General features: G+C 36.9%; 1 protein-coding gene across 3 annotated transcripts in view; it reads left to right on the top strand.

The window, feature by feature from the left end:
- The window catches only part of TENM1 (teneurin transmembrane protein 1), a 777,022-nt gene that overhangs the window by 487,928 nt on the left and 266,736 nt on the right, over positions 1-22,358 (top strand). For all 3 annotated transcript variants that reach the window (XM_082376913.1, XM_082376912.1, XM_082376911.1), the window contains 2 exons: positions 18,020-18,219; positions 19,369-19,579. In XM_082376913.1, coding sequence (XP_082233039.1) covers positions 18,020-18,219; positions 19,369-19,579 — 411 coding nt within the window. The remainder of the gene's footprint in view (positions 1-18,019; positions 18,220-19,368; positions 19,580-22,358) is intronic.

The raw sequence follows: 22,358 nt of genomic DNA, 5'->3' as shown, positions 1-22,358 counted from the left end.
AATACTTTTTTTTTTTGTCATTTTCTGCACTGGTTTTTTTTTATTGATATTTTATTGTCCTTGTAATTCCTTTTAAGTCTTTTATTCTCCCACTACATACATTACCATATCTTCCCCATGTGGATAGTCATCTTTAGTTATACCCTTTCTAGTCCCACTACCAATACAAATAGTCACCATATCCACCATGTTTTATCAATTTTCTCTTGCTGTATCCTTAACATCTATTTTCTAAAACGTTCTGGTTGCCATCACTACTTAATTTCAGATGTATGCTTAATCTTCTCACCTGTCTCCATACTGTTCTGCATTTTCTATTTAAAAAAATTTTTTTTGAAATATAGTTGATTTACAATATTATATTAATTTCAGGTGTACAGCATAGTGATTCAGTATTTTTACAGATTATACTCCATTAAAAGTTATTACAAGATAATGGCTATAACTCCCTGTGCTATACAATATATCTTTGTTGCTTATCTATTTTATACATAGTAGCTTGTATCTCTTAACCCCATATCCCTAATTTGCCACTTCCCTCTCCCCACTGGTAACCATTAGTTTTTTTACATCTGTTAATCTCCTTCTGTTTTGCATATACGTTCATTTGTATTATTTTTTAGATTCCATATATAAATGACATCATACAGTATTTGTCTTTGTCTGACTTATTTCACAAAGCATAATATTCTCTAGGCCTATCCGTGTTGCTGCAGCTTGCAGTATTTCATTCTTTATTATGGCTGAGTAATATTCCATTGTATATGCATACCACATCTTCTTAAGCTAGTCATCTGTTGATGGGCACTAGGGTTCCTTCCATGTCTTGGCTATTGTAAATAGAGCTGCTATGAACATTAGGGTGCATGTATCTTTTCATTTTTCCATTTGTGTACCCAGGAGTTGGATTGCTGGATCACATGGTGGTTTAATTTTTAATTTTTTGAGGAAACTCCATACTATTTTCCACAGTGGGTGCATCAATTTACATTCCCACCAACAGTGTACAAGGATTCCCTTTGCTCCACATCCACTCCAGCATTGATTATTTGTAGACTTTTTGATGATAGCCATTCTGACAGGTGTGAGGTGAGATCTCATTGTTGTTTTGATTTGCATTTCTCTAGTAATTAGCGATGTTGAGCATCTTTTCATGTGCCTGTTAGCCATCTGTATATCTTCTTTGGAAAAATGTCTGTTCAGGTCTTTTTCCCATGTTTTGATTGGGTTGTTTGTTTTTCTTTGATATTGAGTTGTAAGAGCTGTTTATATATTTTAGGTATTAACCCGTTGTTAGTCATATCATTTACAAATATTTTCTTCCATTCAATAGGCAGTCTTTTCATTTCGTCACTAGTTTCCTTTGCTGTGCAAAAGCTTTTAAGTTTGATTAGGTCCCACTTGTTTATTTTTGCTTTTATTTCCTTTCCCTTAGGAGACAGAGCCAAAAAAATATTGCTATGATTTATGTCAAAGAATGTTCTGCCTATGTTCTCTTCTAGGAGTTTTATGGTTTCAGGTATTACATTTAGGTCTTTAATCCATTTTGAGTTTATTTTTATATCCAACTTGTTTATTTTTGCTTTCATTTCTCTTCCCTTAGGAGACAGATCCAAAAAGATATTACTATGATTTATGTCAAAGAATGTTCTGCCTATGTTCTCTTCTAGGAGTTTTATGGTTTCAGGTATTACATTTAGGTCTTTAATCCATTTTGAGTTTATTTTTGTATATGGTGTGAGGAAATGTTCTGATCTCATTGTTTTACATGTGTCTGTCCAGTTTTCCTAGTACCACTTGTTGGAGAGACTGCCTTTTCTCCATTGTATATTCTTGCCTCCTTTGTCATAGATTAATTGACGATAGGTGCATGGGTTTTATTTCTGGGCTCTCTATTCTATTTCATTGATCGATGTGTCTGTTTTAGTGTCAGTACTGTGCTTTTTGATTACTGTAGCTTTGTATTATAGTATGAACTCTGGGAGTGTGATACCTCCAGCTTTGTTCTTTATCCTCAGGATTGCTTTGGCAATTCAGGGTCTTTTGTGGTTCCATATGAATTTTAGTATTATTTGTTCTAGTTCTGTGAAAAATGTCATGGATATTTTGATAGGAACTGCATTAAATCTGTAGATTGCTCTAGGTAGTATGGACATTTTAACAATATTAATTCTTCTAATGCAAGAGCATTGGGTATCTTCCCATTTCTTTGTATCATCTTCAGTTTCCTTCATCAATGTTTATAGTTTTCAGAGTATAGGTCTTTCACCTCCTTGATTAAGTTTTTCCTAGATATTTTATTCCTTCTCTTTCTGATAGTTAATTATTATTATATAGAAAAGCAACAGATTTCTGTATATTAATCTTGTATTCTGCAACTTTGTGGAATTCATTTATTAGTTCAAATAGTTTTTCGGTGGAGACTTTAGCGTTTTCTATATAAAGTATCATGTTATCTGCAAAGAGTGACAGTTTTAACTCTTCCTTTCCAATTTGGATGCCTTTTATTTCTTTTTCTTGTCTGATTTTTGTGGCTAGAACTTCCAATACTATGTTAAATAGAAGTGGTGAGAGTGGCCATCCTTGTCTTGCTCCTGAATTTAGAGGAAACGCTTTCAGTTTTACACCCTTGAGTATGATGTTAGCTGTGGGTTTGTCATAAATGGCCTTTATTATATTGAGATTTGTTCCCTCTATACCCACTTTGATGATAGTCTTTATCAATGGATGTTAAATTTTTGTCAGCTGCTTTTTCTGTGTCTATTGAGATGATCATGTGATTTCTATTTCTATTCTTCCTTTTGTCAATGTTGTGTATCACATTGATTGATTTGTGAATTTTGAAGCATCCTTGTGTCCTTGGCATAATTCCAACTTGATCATGGTGTCTGATTCTTTTTATGTATTGTTGGATTTGGTTTGCTAATATTTTGTTGAGGATTTTTGCGTCTATATTCATCAGAGATATTGGCCTGTAATTTTCTTTTTTTGTCATGTCTTTGTCTGGTTTTGGTATCTGGGTAATGGTGGCTTTGTAGAATGAATTTGGGAGTGTTCCATCCTCTTCAATTTTTTTTGAATAGTTTGAGGATAGGTATTAGTTCTTCTTTATATGTTTTATAGAATTCCCTTGTGAAGCTGTCTGGTCCTAGACTTCTGTTTGCTGGGAGTTTTTTTATTACAGCTTCAATTTCACTACTAGTGGTCGCTGTGTTCATATTGTCCATTTCTTTTTGATTCTGTCTTGGCAGATTATATCTTTTAAAAAATGTGTCCATTTCTTCTAGGTTGTCCAATTTGTTGGCATACAGAAGGGTCTTGTTGTTTTAATCCAACCAGCCACCTCATGTCTTTTGATCAGAGCATTTAGTCCATTGACGCTTAAAGTAATTATTGATAGGTATGTACTTATTGCCATTTTATTACTTGTTGTCCTTCTATTCTAAATGACAAACTTGCTAGGTAAAGTATCTCACGTTGCAGGTTTTTCCCTTTCAGGACTTTGAATATATTATGCCACTCCCTTCTGGCCTGCACAGTTTCTGCAGAGAAATCAGCTAGTAGCCTTATGGGGATTCCCTTGTATGTGAATCTTTGTTTTTCTCTTGCTGCCTTTAGGATTCTCTCTTTATCTTTAACTTTTGGCATTTTAATTATGATATTTCTTGCTGTGGCTCTGTTTGGGCTCATCTTGTTTGGGACCCTCTGTGCTTCCTGTACCTGGATATCTGTTTCCTTCTTCAGGTTTGTGAAATTTTTAGCCATAATTTCCTCAGATACATTTTTGATCCCCTTCTCTCTCTATTCTCCATTTGGAACCCCTATAGTGCAAATGTTGGAATGCTTGACGTTATCTTAGAGATCTCTTAAGTTGCTTTCTTTTTTTTTTAATTTGTTTTTCTTTCTGCTGTTCTGATTGGGTGATTTCCATTATTCTATCTTCCAGACCACTTATGCGTTCTTCTGTATCACTTAGTCTGCTATTCATTCATTCTAATACGTTTTTTTGTTTCAGCTTTTGATTATTCATTTCTGATTGGGCGAGTTCCTTGTTAAAATGTTCATTGTTTAGATCAATTCTTTTCCGTAATTCAGTTAACATTTTTATACCAATGTTTTGAATTCTTTATCTGATAAATTATTATCTGATACTTTGTTTATTTCTGTTTCATTATTCATTTTTTCAGGACTTTTCTCTTGCTCTTTCAGTTGAAAGTAGTTCCTCTGCATTGTCATTTTGCTTAACTTTCTCCATCTGTATGAATTTAGGTGAAACAGTTACCTATTGTGGTCTTGAAGGAGTGTTCTTATGTGGGAGCAGCCCCATACAGACTGCTTGTGCCCAGCACCTTTGATGGGAGGACTGGATTTGACGTGGATGCAAATCACATCTTTCCTCAGGGTGTGCTGGCAGCTCTCACCTTGGTAGGGTGTGGGGCTGGAAATGGAGGAACTAGAGCTGCTCAGGGTGTGAGGTGGGACTTCCTCTCTGCTCAGTGGTTATCACCGCCCTGTCAGGGGCAGGGTCTAATCAAGTTGCTGGAGCAGAAGCCCCAAGGGTTTGACTCGAGCTGGCTCTGTTTCAAGTGTGTGATTTTCACTCTCCCCACACTGAGACCTTTGCCGCAGAGGAGGGGAGTGCTGAAATAAGTGGGGCCCATGTGCAGACAGAGGTCTGATGCACTGCCTATGTAGGTGTCTGAGGCTCCACTCAGATGCAGCCTCGGGTGCGAGACCCCTTCGTTTCTCGCAGTTGATCACTGCCCACTGCCTCCACCACCCCTGCCCCCTTGTGGAACTGCTCCACAGGTCTGGCGGGACCCACTTGGACTCTCTGCGTGTATCGAGTAGTGAGCTGCAGTAGAGCAGCTGCCGTCAGAGATCTGGGCTGCTTCTGAGGCGCTGCCTGAGGAAGTGTCCACAATAGCTCCGCCCCCCACACTGGATCACCTCTGCAGCCCATGATCTAATCTTTTCCCGGGTCATATCAGCCCCAGATCCAGTGCCGTGCTATGGCGTGGAGTGAGCGGGGCCAGGGCGTTCACTCAGCTCAGGCTGTGGTGCCTGGCATGGTGGTCTCAGGAAACCCAGCAACTGCTGGGGCAGACCTCTTTCTGCCCTGCGTGAGGGCAAGTCGGTGAGCCCAGGCTTCTCACAAGCAGAGTCCAGGCTTCACCAGACTTTCTATCTGATCCAGCGGTCCTCCAGACAGCTAAGGGGGCTCGTCTTCTCCGCATAGTACCCATGGACTGAGACGTCCAGTCTGTGGCTCGGCCTGCTCACTCCCAGGGCCGGTATCCGCCTATGTGATATCCCTTTTCCTCCAATTCCCCTGCCAGGTGCACAGGTCCCAAGCCGAGACTTTTCTTTCTGTCCTACCCGATTATGTGTGTATCTTTCTTACAACCTTGGTTGTACAGGAGTCCTTCTAACCAGTTTCCATTTAGTTTTCAGTGAGGATTGTTCCACATGTAGATGTATTTTTGATATGTTGGTAGGGGGATGTGAGCTCCACGTCCTCTTACTCTGCCATCTGTATCTCCCTCCTCTCCCTAAGAGTACTTTGCAAATCTTACATTTCACACCAAAGATCTAGGTTCCCCAAGCACTCCCTCCTCCTCAAAGGAGAACACATACACTTGCACACATGCAAGTACCCTTGGGAATTGAAAATTAAACAACAGCACAAAATGCACCTTTCTGACCTCCTTTCCTTGTAGACTTAGCTGAAGAGGGGTGTGTGTGTGTGTGTGTGTGTGTGTGTGTGTGTATGTGTGTGTGTTGCTTGTTTTTGGCTTTGTTTTGTTTTCTTTCCACCTACAGCATAGTTACATTTGGAGGCAATTTATGCTATAACAGTTGTGGGCCCTGAATAACAGGTTGAATTCTAAATTTACTTACAGTTTCACTGATATTTATTTCACAGATCCAGTCAGTAAGTGAAGATTCATTTTGTGGTACCAAAGTAAAAAACTGCAACAACCCCACTCAGGTAATCATTGTGCATTCAGATGGAACACAGTCCTGCATTATAATTCTGTGGTTCTTCAATATTCGTCCATAGGACTTGTGGATATTAAAATGCACTCAGTTGCCCTTTGAGTCAGCCCATAGTTTCAGTCAGTATCTTTTACTTAGAGGATATTAGAGCCTAGAATATTGTTGTAGAATTGTGAATAGTTCATATAAGCACAACAAACCACATGAATAAAATAGTAGTAATGCACTAACAAAGACAACAGTGTTGGGAGCATAACATTATTAGTTTTAAAGATTGATGGCAAATTACAGTAAATGTTTCCTATAATGCTATATAGATGTTTCTCTAACACAAGGTTTCAGGGGGCCCAGCTAGAGAGCTGCAGCTTGTTTTCAACTATATTAAGTCACTTTATCAATATACCTCAGTTTTAACAAAAGCTTTTCTAAAGTATACTGGAGGCCTGACTTCTAAAAAGATTTATGAAAAGGGTTCACTATGCTAAAAGGCCAACTTATTTACAGTATAAAAAATTCATGTTAAATGTTCTTGGCCATATATGTTTTACGTTTCATTCTTCTTTCATTTTAATCCTCGTTTTCCTTTTTTTTAAACTTTTTTTTTAAACATACCTTTCCTGTGATGCCTATGAAATATGTCTGCCTTTTGGTCCCTCTACCCCAATAGTCTACATCTGACAGAGGCACTAAATGGTATGCTATAGAATGACATATTTATCCTCCTGGAGTAGTCCTTTGAAAGCTAGGGGATCTTCCCATAACATGTTTATAACGTCTTAGTTTTTTGAAAGAAGCAGTCCATTGTAGAAATTTATCAGCCATGTGTATATCTAATCCTGTTGGAGTGTCCAGTTATATCTTTTAGCCTGTATTATTTTTGGAGGAAGTTCAAACACTTACTAGCTTTTTCGTGAAGTCAAGGTAACTCTAGTATGTAAAATTTACTTTTGAAAATAAAGTGCTAAAGTTCCAGGATCTAACGCACAAGTCTGCATTTTTTCCTATGCATAACTTTGGCAATCCCATAGATAATAATCACAAATCCTTTCTTAGCCTTTGCTTTTCTAATACTAAGAGTCTTTGGTTTTACTTCTGTACTCTACTTGTAGCTCCTATGCTCCCTTAGTCATTTTAGTTTCCTTTTCCTATTTCCATTTTATATCCTACCAAAGGTGTCTTCACCGGGACTGCACACGGATACCATCTTGCCATTGCCAGTGGTTCAGTGAGAGGGAAGAATACATGTAAAAAGTTGAATTGTATGAGATTCTTGACCACCTCAAACCCCCCCATTAAAATAATATCAAGGGAAGAAAAATGAAATCTTAGTATTCAGAAACATAGAATAGAAGCTCATGATTTTTAATGCTATTTTGAGCCAAGGTGCTATTTTAACTGTAGTAGGTACTGTGGAAAGTTAACAAATGAAGCAGAAGACATAGCTTTTGCCCTTGAGAAAGTTCCTATTAAATAGTAGAGCTGGAAGAAACATGCATACATACACACACAGTGCAAAATAACATGCAACCAACTGTTGTACAGAAATAGAAATAAGATGGTTAGGTGACTAAGAGGCTTAAAAGAAAGAAGATGAAAAGATGATTGTTATTATAGAAGTAGCTTGAGCTGAGCCTTGAGAAACAAGAAAAATCAATCCTAGTTGACCTTAAAGAGCGCATGTTTAGGAGACTGGAATGATAGGGTGGTAAGGGGGAAATGCAGGTGGTAATAGCCTACGTGGTAAATGAATAATGAAACAATAGAGGCAGCAGATGGAGACAGTTTGGCAAGGAAAGGAAGGAGATAAATAGTTTGATAACGAGATGAAGGGGTAGTTGTTTCATTTTATTCCTTTTTTTTATTAAAGAAGAGAGACGTGTGGTTGTTTGAATATACAGAATAAGAAACCAATAGAGAGGGAGACATTGAGGGTGCTAGTAAGAAAGGAGATGGTAAAGGGACAAAGTCTCTCAGGAGGAGAGAAGGGGAGGGAGGAGTCTCAGAGATAAACTGACACCAATTGTATGGCACACTGTGTATGAGAGAGACACTTTGATATTGTGGAAATGAGGTAGGAGTTCAAAAAGAGGACACAATACGTTCAATAGATGTTACCATCTATTATGATTACTATTATTATTATTATTCTCTGTAATGAGTTTTATTTGTGAAGAAAAGTTTTAATTTTTTAAAAATTTATTTATTTTTGGCTGCGTTGGGTCTTTGTTGCTGCACGCGGGCTTTCTCTAGTTGCAGTGAGCAGGGACTACTCTTCATTGTGGTGCGCGGGCTTCTCATTGTGGTGGCTTCTCTTGTTGCAGAGCACGGGCTCTAGCCACGCGGGCTTCAGTAGTTGCAGCACACGGGCTCAGTAGTTGTGGCACGCAGGCTCTAGCACGCAGGCTCAGTAGTTGTGGCGCACGGGCTTAGTTGCTCTGCAGCATGTGAGATCTTCCCAGACCAGGGCTTGAACCCGTGTCCCCTGCGTTGGCAGGCGGATTCTTAACCACTGTACCACCAGGGAAGTCGCAAAGTTTTAATTTGATATAATTATAGATTTTCTGGATTCTCAAAATGTATCAAAATCTGTAGCAATATGACAACCCATGAGAACTGGTGCCTATGCTGGCTGCTTCTCTTTCCCAAGACCTGGCACAAGAAGATATATAACCCCCTTATTACTCTCAGCTATGGGATAGGAGGGTCATAATATAATTGCCTTTATTAAATGCCTGGTAGGTAGATGTCAAGAATTTAGACAGACGTGACTGTCCTGTCCTCTGGGAACTTATATTCTAAGATACAAAGGGGGAAGCTACAGAAAATGAGCCATGACCTGCCCTCTGGACACTATCCCAAAGTCCAGAAGGATGTGATCATAGTAACCTACGTATAACAAACATCTAACATTTTATAAAATAGAGAAAATAGGCGTCCCTGCTGTGAACTACCAATTACATGTCCTAAAAGTACTGGCCAGGAGACAGTTCAGCTTCTAGGTAACAGGTGACCTTCTAATCCCATTTGGAAACACATCAAAACTCTTATGGCAGTGCATGATAGTTTGCGTGAATGTGTGTGTAGGTTATGCATGGCAATTTATACCTTCCAACCATACTTTTTGTAATAGCTTTGTTGAGATATACAGTTGTATGATTAGAATTTTTTTTTAAAGTGACAGGAATATGTACATCCAGATACAGTTGTCCCTTGGTATCTGCGGGGATTGGTTCCAGGACCCACCCAGGGACCAAAATCTGTGGATGCTCAAGTCCCTTATATAAAATGGTGTAGTATTTGTGTATAACCTATGCACATCCTCCCATATACCTTAAATCATCTCTAGATTACTTATATTACCGAATACAATGTAAATTCTATGTAAATAGTTGTATAATGAGTGCAGCAAATTCAAGTTTTGCTTTATGGAACTTTCTGGGATTTTGTTTTTCTGAGTATTTTTGATTCACCATTAGTTGAATCCACAGATATGGAACCCATGGATATGGAGGGCCAACTGTAATTTACATACTATATAATTCACTGATTTAATGTCTACAGTTCAGTGATTCTTAGTATATTCAGAGTTGGGTAGCCATCACTACTATTTAATTCTAGAACATTTTCATCACGCCAAAAAGAAACTTCATAGGCACTGGCAGTCACTTCCTATCCCCAGCTCTCCCCAGCCCCTGGCTACCACTAATTTACTTTCTGTTTCTATAGATTTGCCTATTTGTACATTTCATATAAATGCGGTCATAATGTGTAGCCTTTTCTTTTCTGGCTTCCTTCACTTAACATAAAGTTTTCAAGGTTTTTCCATGTTGTAGCACGTACCAATACTTTGTTCCTTTTTATAATATTCCATTGTATGATAATATTCCACTGTATGGATATAACGTATTTTGTTTATCCATTCATTAGTTGATGGATCTTTGTGGATTTTCACCTTTTTTGGCTGTTATGAATAATGCTGATATGTGTTCAAAAATAGATCTATAGACTCAAAATGCAAATCAAAATTAGTCCTTTAATTAAGGGTAAATTTTTAACAATGCCATTTTATTTCTGTCTGAGAAGATGTATGCAATACTCGATAAGATACTGTACTGGAATCTGAAGTCTGTCAGTGTGTGGACATAACTATTTACACTTATACAGTAGTGTGTTTCTCAAGTGTAAGATTAGTTAATGGACTTTTCTACACAATCAGGTATTATCACTGTCAGTAAGACAGAGGTTTTCATTGCTGAACATATTTTATTCACAGTCAATTCCCAAAGGTCTATGTATGTAGATGATTTCAGTTCTTCCTCGCACCAAACCTTGTACTGAAATGTCAAAATAAATGATCAACAGTACTAAATAGATTATCAAGATTACTATTTTATTAATTCACTGAAACAGTATTTACCAAGCGCCTACTATGTACAAGGTTCATTCTTCCTTTTCTTTCTCCTGCATACTCCTGGGTATAACAATATAAAAGGCATGTGTAATACACCATCTGGAAAGTGAGAGTTGAATACATACTTTTCTTCAATGGTTCGTATAAGGAAAATTATACAAAGCCACATAGATGGACAGGTTAGGTTTTTCCCCATCCCCTGTTCATCTCTTAACACCTTGTGATCACAGGGAATAGGCCCATTTTGCTCCAAGCACTGATATTCTAAATTTCACAATGACTTGTTACTGTGAAACAATCATTGTATTTGAAAGAACACAAAGAAGATGGTACTTATAACATGAGAGACACACTAGGACTAATTCAGGTGAAAGACGTACCAAAGCCACTTGATTGTGTCTTTTGTGCTATAGGATGAAGTGAAGGGGAAATAGAATCTTAAGGCATATTTCTTTTTCATCTCTTTGGACAACATTCCCTTCAGTTAAAACGGTACTTTTTTAGCTTAGATACTTTTTATGGAATTTGCAAATGTCTTTAAAAGACTTCTGGGATTGCTGTTATGGACACAACCAAAGCCTTTAACCTAGTCATTTTTACACAAGGACCTGATAGTGGAATCTTTTAAATAACCATGTGTCAGTATCTTCTACTAATGTCCCACTGAGTTTTGCACAGAATCATTGAATCCAGTCTAGCTATATTAAGTAGAAGAAGCAAATACATGTATATGTCCAGTTATTTACCCCCTCTCTTTTAAGGACAATGCTATTAAAATCATGTTATTAGTAGTCAGGTATGTGTCTGAACAAAGCTTTGGTTTAGTGAATAGAACCACTACATATGATGTCTGTCACCAATTCCAGCCTCCAATTCCAGCCTCTTTATTTTATCTTTCAGGTAGCTTGACCTTCTCCTTTTGCACCATCAGTTTGCCATCCTTCAACCCAGCCTATCTGCCATTGTTTTTTCCTACTCTGCAGTTGATGCCTGTGTTGCAACCTATAAAGAGAGTGTTTAGCTCAAACTAAATGGGTGGATATTGGTGAGACTGTGATAGCTACAGTACTTCACAGTCTGTTATAATCCGTGGCTGTCTGCACTTCATCTTGGATTTGTGCAAGAAAGTGCCTGTTACTGAAGAATACGACCCTCTTGGGCATTCTGATATGCTTCAGTAAAATAAGTGATTAAATGATAATTAAAACATGAGTATTAAAATGATAATTAAAACAAAATCTGTACCTTAGTGCTGTATTTTAACTCTGCCACTGACGATTTGCAAATGAAGGATCAGAGTCAGTGTTAAGTTTGTCCAAAATTATTCCACTTACCTATATTGATGCAGAATTTCATCATGAAATCACATTACATATTGTTTTTCTGTGTGTAATTTCCTTCTCTTTAGTTTCCTCCTTTGAACTACATTAAGAAAAATAATGAAATAATAAATTAACCAATAATCACTACATTGTAATCCATAACTAATTTTGAGAGAAGTGAAAAAGGAACAGTCTATTTAGTGAAGTAAATTGCTAACAGGGAGATATCTTCCTTTCTGATGCACTAAGCTCTAAGAGGTTAGGGGCTGAGAAATTTTCCATCTGCAAGCTGTGAGAATTTCTCTAATACCAAATCACTGCAAAAAGCTTGCTTTGCTATTTTTATTTAAGTTATAGCCCAAATGTTCATTCATGTTGTCACGTCTCTTTACCTACCTTGTCTTAACTGTGATGCAGGCTCTCAAAGGGTAAGACCATCTTCTTTTAAAATCATTTTTATAAATGACCTGTATATATGCTTTGGATATTTAGTAATGCTAATAACCAGGAAACTCCAACAATACAACTTCACGAGTTCCTTTAGATTTGGTGAATAACATTTAAGTGGACTTATTATGCAATATATGATGCTATAAAATACAGAAGGGAGAGATGGTGTAACATTTGGTAAAGCTCATATATAAAGGTTAATGTCCATTAGCCAGTTTTGTCCTGATTTTTTAAAAATGACAGAATCTATATTCATTGGAGACTGTTCACAGCACCTTTAAAATACTGTTTGCTGAACCTAAAACATTTTTTGTCACTTTTTTTTTAAATTTCAAAGTGAATTTATTTGCTGTTAATGAGCTAAATACTATGGCGAAAATCTACATTGCACAGCACCAGGAATGATGACATTTCTAGATACAAATAATAACGATCATTTATTGAGCACTTGTCATGTGCCATGCTGGTTTTTTTTTGAATTTTTGAATTTTATTTTATTTATTTTTTTATACAGCAGGTTCTTATTAGTCATCCATTTTATACATATTAGTGTATATATGTCAGTCCCAATCTCCCAATTCATCACACCACCACCACCCGACCCCCCCACCACCCCCTTGGTGTCCATACGTTTGTTCTCTACATCTGTGTCTCTATTTCTGCCCTGCAAACCAGTTCATCTGTACCATTTTTCTGGGTTCCACATATATGAGTTAATATACAATATTTGTTTTTCTCTTTCTGACTTACTTCACTCTTTATGACAGTCTCTAGGTCCATCCACGTCTCTACAAATGACCCAATTTCGTTCCTTTTTATGGCTGAATAATATTCCATTGTATATATGTACCACATCTTCTTTATCCATTCGTCTGTTGATGGGCATTTAGGTTGCTTCCATGACCTGGCTATTGTAAATAGTGCTGCAGTGAACATTGGGGTGCATGTGTCTTTTTGAATTATGGTTTTCTCTGGGTATATGCCCAGTAGTGGGATTGCTGGGTCATATGGTAATTCTGTTTTTAGTTTTTTAAGGAACCTGCATACTGTTCTCCATATTGGCTGTATCAATTTACATTCCCACCAGCAGTGCAAGAGGGTTCCCTTTTCTCCACACCCTCTCCAGCATTTGTTGTTTGTAGATTTTCTGATGATGCCCATTCTAACTGGTGAGGTGATACCTCATTGACGTTTTGATTTGCATTTCTCTAATAATTAGTGATGTTGAGCAGCTTTTCATGTGCCTCTTGACCATCTGTATGTATTCTTTGGAGAAATTGAACCTAAAACATTTTAAATTCTTATGTTTATAATATTGTTTGCATGACCAAATGATGCATTTTAACAAGTGATAAAAGCCCCTAATGAGGATAGCAGTTGAACAAACTGAACATTAAATTGAGAACAGACGTGTCCACATAAACATGGTCTGTTAATTACTGCTGATTGAAGAGATTTCTCTGCTCCAGGACCTTAAGAGTTAAATGTATAATCAACCCTTTAGGGACCAAACTGTTCTGCCTCACATGGAAAAAAGTAACTTCCACTGAAAAATAAGGTCCTCAGTTGGTCATTTATCATCTCAAAGGGCATATTTTATTATAAATGTCAATTCCACAAAATTATGTGTCCTGTAATACATAATTATGTTCAAAATTGCATTTGAAATCTATTATTAACAGTTAACAGTGAACATTCTTAAAATAGTTATTACTCTTAGCCTTAACCCAAAAAGCAATAATGGAGGTATTTTAGGGAGTTAAAAGCTGCAAGGCATTGGCCTCTGAATAAAGCCACTGCAGGTGTGTTTCTTAATGGGCTGTTAATTTTATAGTGGGTGAACACAAAGGACAGAGACCATGTGTGTTTTTAAACTGTGTTTGGTGTGGAAAAGGAGTTGATGGCTGCAAAATATAAAGGCAGAGTGAAATGAGGCCAAATTGAACTTGCCCTCCTGAGATGTAATCCTTCTTGCTTAAAATCAAGGCAAACTAATTCTTGCCCCCCTGCTTCTCTCTCTTCCCTCCTCCCCACCACCACATAATAAAGAATCCCACAGAAACTTACATTAAGCTAGCACAGCTGAAATAATTAGAAAGTATGGCAAGAAATAATAAAGACCCGATACACTAACATTCTCTCATACTAACCAGCTCCTTCTAGGTTTCCTGTTTTTGCTACTGCCACTAAGTCACTCAAAATTACAATTTTGACCACCCCGCCGCATTCCCCACACGTAGGTTCCCAGGGTCCTCAGAACCTTGCTTCCCAGCATGTGGGCTGTGGACCACGAAGCATGGGCATTAGTTGGGAACTCGCAGGATGTTAGTTCCCCGACCAGGGATTGACCCCGGGCCCTGGCAGTGAAAAGCACCGAGTCCTAACCACTGGAGTGCCAGGGAGGTCCCTACACATTCCAGTTTGAGAAGCACTGCTATAGAACTGTCCTTTACATTGTCTTCTTCCATTTTTTTTCTTGTTTTTTTGTGTTTTCTTCCTGGGGAAATAATTGGTTTTATTATTATAAATAACTCTCTTTATATTTTAGATATGTTTTTTGTAAGAAACATAATTAGATTTTACTTCTTAATTCAGAATGGTGGTTCTTACCTTTTAACACAAACGTATAGTTCATTACTCTTTATTTTTAATTTTAGATATAGATATATGAAATTTATCTTCCATCTTCTTTTATGTTTTCTAATTGTCCCATCTAGTCTGTCTTCCCCTTCTTATTACCTTTGTTTAGATAACTTATTTTTATCACTATTATTTTCTCTATGCTAGTTCAAAAAATAAATTTTTATTTTTTAGTATTTATGCTTGAAATTATAAGATTTTTAAAATTTATAATAATCTGAAGTTAGTTGATATTTGTACCATTCTTTAGGATAATCCAGTTTTACACTTCCCAGATAATATGTGATTTTTCTAAACATTATTGAGGCATAATTGACAAATATGATTGTATATATTTAAAGTATACAGCATGATGATTTGGTATACATATATATTGTAGAATGATTACCAAGATCAAGATAATTAAAACATTCATCACCTCGCATAGTTAACACAGTCAACTCGTGTGTGTGTGTGTGTGTGTGTGTGTGTGTGGTGAAAATGGTTAAGATTTACTCACAGCATTTTTCAAATATACATTACCACATTATTAGCTATAGTCACCATGCTGTACATTAGATCCTCAAAACATCTTATAACTGAAAATTTGTACCCTTTGACCTACATCACCCCATTTTCCCCTCCCTCCAGCCCACCATTCTATTCTTGTTTCTATGAAATCGACTTCTTTCTGTCTGCCTTATTTCACTAAGCATAATGCCCTTCAGATTCATCCATGTTGTTGCCAATGGCAGGATTTCTTCTTTTTTATGGCTGAGTAATATTTCATTATATATATATATATATATATATATATATATATATATATATATATATATATATATAATGCTGCAATGAATATGGGAGTGCAGATATCTCTTTGGGATCCTGATTTCAATTCCTTTGGATATATACCCAGGGGTAGGACTGCTGTATCATATGGTAGTTCTATTTTTAGTTTTTTGAGGAACCTCCATGCTGTTTTCCAAAATGGCAGTACCATTTTGCATTCCTACCAACAGTACACAAGGGTTTTCTTTTCTCCACATCCTCACCAACATTTATCTCTTGTCTTTTTGATAATATCTAAGCAAACAGGTGTGAGGTGATATCTCATTGTGATTTTGATTTGCATTCCCCCAGTGATTAGTGATGTTAAGCACCTTTCATATACCTATTGGCCATTAATATGTCTTCTTTGGAAAATGTATATATTCGAGTCCTTTGTCCATTTTTAAAAATTGGATTATTTGCTGTTTTGCTATTGAGTTGTACAAGTTCTTTATATATTTTGGATATTAATGCCTTATCAGATACATTTAGCGTTCCATATTCTCGGATTCCGCATCTGCGGATTCAACCAACCTCGAATCAAAAATATTTGGGGAAAAAAAATTCCAGAAAGTTCCAAAAAGCAAAACTTGAATTTGCCACAAGTGAGCAGCTATTTACATAGCATCTACATTGTATTAGGTATTGTAAGTCATCTAGAGATGATTTAAAGTATATGAGAGGATGTACATAGGTTATGTGCAAATACTTTGCCATTTTATATATGGAACTTGAGCATCCACAGATTTTAGGATCCATGGGGATCCTAGAACCAATCCTCCACAGAACTGAGGGATGGCTGCATATGGTTTGCAAGTATTTTCTCCCATTCTGTAGGTTGCCTTTCCAATTTATTTATTGTTTCCTTTGCTGTGCAGAATCGCTTTAGTTTGATGTAGTCCCACTTATTAATTTTACAATTGACTGGAATGTACTTTTTCCACATGAGCTGTTGGTTCTACCCTAAATTTAGATCTTCATGTCATTCACCTGAATTATTGCCCCATAATTCCTATATTGTTCTTGTGCCTTCCTGCTCTAAAGCATCCTACTTTCTGCTTCAGGATTAGCCTTTTTTTTTTTTAATTTTTTTTTTTGGCTGCGTTGGGTCTTCGTTGCTGCGCACGGGCTTTCTTTAGTGCAGCAAGCAGGGACTACTCTTCATTGTGGTGCGCGGGCTTCTCATTGCGGTGGCTTCTCTTGTTGCAGAGCACGGGCTCTAGGTGCGCAGGCTCCAGTAGTTGCAGTACACGGGCTCAGTAGTTGTGGTGCACGGGCTTAGCTGCTCCGCAGCATGTGGGATCTTCCCAGACCAGGGCTCGAACCTGTGTCCCCTGCATTGGCAGGCGGATTCTTAACCACTGTGCCACCAGGGAAGTCCCAAAATTAGCCTTTCTAATGTACCCAAACCTCTCCCCTCTTCCTAAAAACCTTTAATGGCTTTCCATCCTTTACTAAGTAAACTATTTAGGACTGGCTCTCAAGGAGCTATTGAATATCATGCCGTCCTTTCCCTCCAGCCCTATCTCCAACTGCTCCTCTCTATATACACCTTCCCTGCACCTTAGCTTTACGGTTTCCCTCTTTGTTTTGGTTCAAGCTGTTCCCTTCACATGGAAAATCCTTCCCAACAGCTCTGTTGAAATCCTTTCCATCCTTTAAGGCCCATCTTCAGTACCACTTCCCATACATAGGCTTTTCTGATTCATTCTTTCATTCATTCATTGAATAAATATGTACTGATCACATACTATTTGCCTATATTTTTCTAATTACTGGGGATAAAGCAATAAACAAAACAGCCACAGCCTCATGGACCTTATATTCTATCGGGAGAAAACAGGTGATAAACAATAAATAAATAAAACATGTGCTATGTTAGGTGGTGATAAGTGCTAAGAAGAAAATTAAAGAATATAAAGGGGACTGAGACAGCTAGGAATGATGAGTATCCTCCAACCAAAACCTTTTCCTTCCTTTGTATACCCAGCTCAGGTATTTTCCTTTACAATGTGGATATTTGTGTACTTGTCCTATTTTCTCTCTTATATTCAAAGTTCCTTGAGAGCGAGAACTGTATTTTACTCATCTTTGTATCTCCTACAGCTACCAAGACAAAGCTCAGTAAATAATGGTTAAAATGACTCAAATGATGGAAATAAATGCAATAGTAGTTTAGAGGAAAGAGAGACTGATATAGTGGTTGGTTATGGAAGGCTCCTTGGAAGATATTAAATTTGGGTAAGGTCTTAAAAGATGGGTGGGGTGAGGAGGAAGAAAGAGCTGAGTAAGTCTTTTTGATATACCTGTTCTTGAAAATCTAAAAACCATTGCTTTATAAATTAAGATTAATATTATATATAATTTTCTTTACTTTTAAAACCAGTGTTTCAGAAAGGACGGGCAATAGACACCGGAGAAGTTGACATTGGTGCACAGGTCATGCAGACCATTCCACCTGGCTTATTCTGGCGTTTCCAGATTACTATCCACCATCCTATATATCTGAAATTCAATATTTCTTTAGCCAAGGACTCTCTGCTGGGAATTTATGGCAGAAGAAACATTCCACCTACACATACTCAGGTATTTGATATTATAGGTATTTCTTGACCCTTTTAGAGAGTGGTGGGATGAATAGTTTAGGGGTTGTGACTTGCAAAGTATGTGGGAGTCAGAGGTGAAGGCAGACAGTTTTTGTAATGAGCAAATATCGAGAATAATCACAGTCAAACGAATAAAAAAAATGGTATTGAGAAATAAGGACTAGCATTTAGCAGAGCAGATTCAAAAAAGGAAGTTTAAGAAAATATTCTTGCAACTTGAGTTCTGCTTCCTGGAACAGGATGGTCATGAGCCTTCCCAGCCCCCTCCTCTTACTTAGCTTTGGTGCCCACACCTCCTCTGCTGCTTCCATACATTCCCGACCTGTTGTCCCAATAAAGGAATGCAAATCAAGAGGGAAATGAGTCAAAAAGGCACGTTTTGTCTTGCAGGTAAAAATTTTTCCTTGTTATTGTTAATAAAAACACAAATATGTAAAACCTCTATGGTTTACAAGACCCTTTTATAAACCTTTGCCACGTCATTTCCCTTAATTTCCTTCCCTTATCTCTTCCTTACATGAACCCATTTGAGGCCCTGCTCAGTCTAAGAAGTAGCACAGGGAATCATAACCATCTGGGGCTTGGGATACGTGTGCCATGCGCTTGTCCACCGATTAGGAAAATAAAAAGGACAGGGCCTTTGAATATTTAAATATGTTACCACAAAGGTAGTAAATTATGATGAATGTTCTCAAATTTTCAACTGTTCATTTATTTGTTTTAAAAACTGTAAAACTTTTTAATTTGTAAGGAAGGTCATGGTAACATTTCAAGGGGAATGTCTATTTTCAAGTATCTTCTATCAGATACTTTAGTAAAATATCAAGATTCTCTTGCATAATACTAAATAAGAATTTTTATATTTCTTGGTTTATTATTTTTAAACAATTATTTTTAATACTCCCAAACCAAAAGGTTTATAACATTTATAAATATAGTAGAGAGTTATTTTTTTCAGAATTAATAATATGCTTTTGGGTTTAGATATTCTTAAGGATGAATAACCTCTTCTCCCACTTTGCCCACCTCCAAAGCAAAGAAGTATGAAGTAGCACAATTGAAGTGAGAGATGTTTATCAGCCTTAGAAGTAAAAGTAGCGGCTCATATTTGTGTTTGTATTTGTTCCAGTTTGATTTTGTAAAACTAATGGATGGAAAACAACTGGTCAAACAGGACTCCAAGAGCTCTGATGATACCCAGCACTCCCCTCGGAACCTGATCTTAACCTCACTGCAGGAAACAGGTTTCATAGAGTATATGGATCAAGGGCCTTGGTATCTGGCATTTTACAATGATGGAAAAAAGATGGAGCAAGTATTTGTGTTAACTACAGCAATTGGTAAGCTGCCTTGGCTATAATTTTGAATTGACAGTATAACTCCAGAAAGACACAATCAGTGATGAAAGTGATACAGATGTTATTTAAGCATATTGCTCATTCTACCTTAAAGTCATTACTCAGGATAGGTCACAATGAGAAAGGTTTATATTGTTGTTGTCAGTAATGTTGTTTAAATGCTGATGAAGATTTTTTAAATGCTCCTTTATTTGCTGCTATTTTAGGTTACTTGCCATGCTCCTTTTTATGTGTTTTCAAGAGGAATACTTAACCTGGATAATATTAATACTATTACTGAGAATACATAGATGAACAACTTCATGAAGAAGGGAAATAAGCAAGAGAAGCCCTGTTAATTCAAGTTATATTAAAAAAGAAAAAGCGAATAAATACCTTTTTAAATGAAAAAACTAGCATCAATCCAGTTCTTCTTTACAACAACTGATTCTAGAACCATTAAGATTTAAAAATACAACCTAAGAGTAGAGAAGAGTCTTAAGGATAATAACTTGGGTCATTCAAAGTTCTTTCTTTAGAACTGTTTAGTTTAAAAATCATCACAATGGCTCTTTCACTGCGCTCAGAGCCTTTTAAAGCATGTTCTTTTTAATACAATGCCTACACACACTGTTATTCACTTTCACCCTAGTTAATCAGAGACAGCAAGCTCTTGTCATTTTTCTGGGTGAAGTCATTCCCCATAACCCTTTGTGTGAATAAAGCTGAGATCTTTAGCAAATTTCGAGCCCTAAGGGTAAACAACTCATAGACACGGTATTTTACTGTGTGAATTTTCCTAAAACACATGTCTTTTAAAAGAAGGGAAAGTATCTTACAGCTGTCAGTTTTCTACACACCTTTCACCACTTTATCCTTTAGTTAACCTGTTCAACCATATGTTTAGGAAATTGTGTTGACTGTTAATAGATATACCATCTGCTCTTTATAACAATTATGTTTTATTTTTACTTGATGCTGAAAACCTTTTGTCAGTAGAAAATGGTATTCCGGCTGCAAGATTATCAAAAACTTTCCTCTAAAGTAATCAGAAAGGCAATAAAAATGCACTGATGATTTTCCCCCTAGAGAAAACTCCACTGATCTTACATCTTCAAAAGACAAAGTGTTAAGTTAGAAAAAAAAATATTTTAAGTCATGACACTGTTTTGCCACTCACAGATTCAGTGGGGCAAATTCAGCGGACACATCTTTCATGATATTTGTCCACCAAGACCTAGTTTTGATAATGCAAATACTAATGAGTTATGAGAGGTTGAGTTTCTCCTAAGAAATCAGAGGAATTAGAAGATTTAAAACATTTGTGAGGAAGATTTTCTCTCTTCCTTTTATCCTTACCCCTAAGCTCAAGTTAAAACACTAACCAAGCTATTAACCTTTCAAAAATCAATAGACCCAGAAACATGCTTAAAGTTTTTTTCCTGTCCCTTACTTCCTCCCCCCAAAGAACCTAACCTTTGAGATATAATTTTCTGTTGTCCAGAGATGAATCTGTTTGTTTCATCTGCAACAACATATTTGCTTTTCCTTATGCAAATCAGTTTCTTCACTTTTCTGTTGTCTTTAAGATTAGAAGCAACAGAAACATTTCTCCTATAATTCCACTTAAAGAGAATCCAAGTAAATTTCCCAAAATGTCAAAGGTATATAAGTTATTCACTCTAAATTCTCCCCAGTATTTTTATGTTTTTGTACTTTATCTTTAATCATAGTAAAAAGAGGATAATGTATTTGATTAAACAAATTAAGGTCTGTATGAACTTTTCTAAGTGTTGCTCCTTTGTCTATTTCATGATAATGTTAGAATCAGTTGATTGATCTTAACTATATTTGGTCTGCTACTCATAGGGATCAAAACAGCATTAATAACCAACATTTATTGAATGACTAATATAGGCTAGCTACTAGCCTATATTATTATATGTTATTTTCTAGCTGTATAGACAGAGTTATCAATATCCCCTAATCTCAGCCAACCTGCTCAATAACATGATAATATATACCATCTATGGAGTGCCATTCTGCCCCAAGCACTCTACTGGATGCTTTACATTCAGCTATCTTGTTTGATTCTCATCACAACCCCGATAGCATAGGTATAGTGCTACTTACATTACAAGTAAGGAATCAGAGGCTTGGGATGAGTAAATAATTTGGTAAAGTCTCACAGCCAGCAAGTGGCAAAATTGAGATTGGAGACACTCAGTACCTCTGATTCCAAACCCCTGCCCTTTAGACCATACTCATTCCATTCGATTATTCGTTAGCTTTGGCTTTTCCCATGAGAAAACCTGCCAGAAGCAAAACCCATCATCAGAGCAGATGCAGAAACCAAGGGGCTTTAGGCTGTAGCATAAAAACAGGGTTTTAAGCATAGAACTTTAAAATGATTCTCAACTCTAATGAACTGGTGTCTAGGAAGTGAGTCTGAAGTAAGATTTAAAAGATAGAAGGCAAGCTTCCTGGAGGCCAATATAAACAGAAAAGCACATTCTTTTTCATCACTAGTTATTTATGTGTTTCTGCTGTAGCCATCCTCCTTCTGGAGTCCCTAGGCTATCCCGATGTCTCTTTGATACCCAGTGGAGGTGGCAGCTTCCAAAACCTCCTATATTGCCTTCTCTTCTCATTTGCATTGCAGGTGTTAAGCTCTGTGTGGCATTATGGGCCCAGGAACGGTTCTTAGATAAGTGAATAAGATGTAGGGATTTTTATTCATTTTGATAGCAAACTTTATTAAACATTTTTTCTACAATAGCTA

The sequence above is a fragment of the Balaenoptera borealis genome (assembly GCF_965194805.1).
Source record: "Balaenoptera borealis genome assembly, chromosome: X".
In the NCBI taxonomy this organism is placed as follows: domain Eukaryota; kingdom Metazoa; phylum Chordata; class Mammalia; order Artiodactyla; family Balaenopteridae; genus Balaenoptera; species Balaenoptera borealis.
Note: the sequence above shows the minus strand (reverse complement) of the source record. Positions and strands in the feature narration are given on the sequence as shown.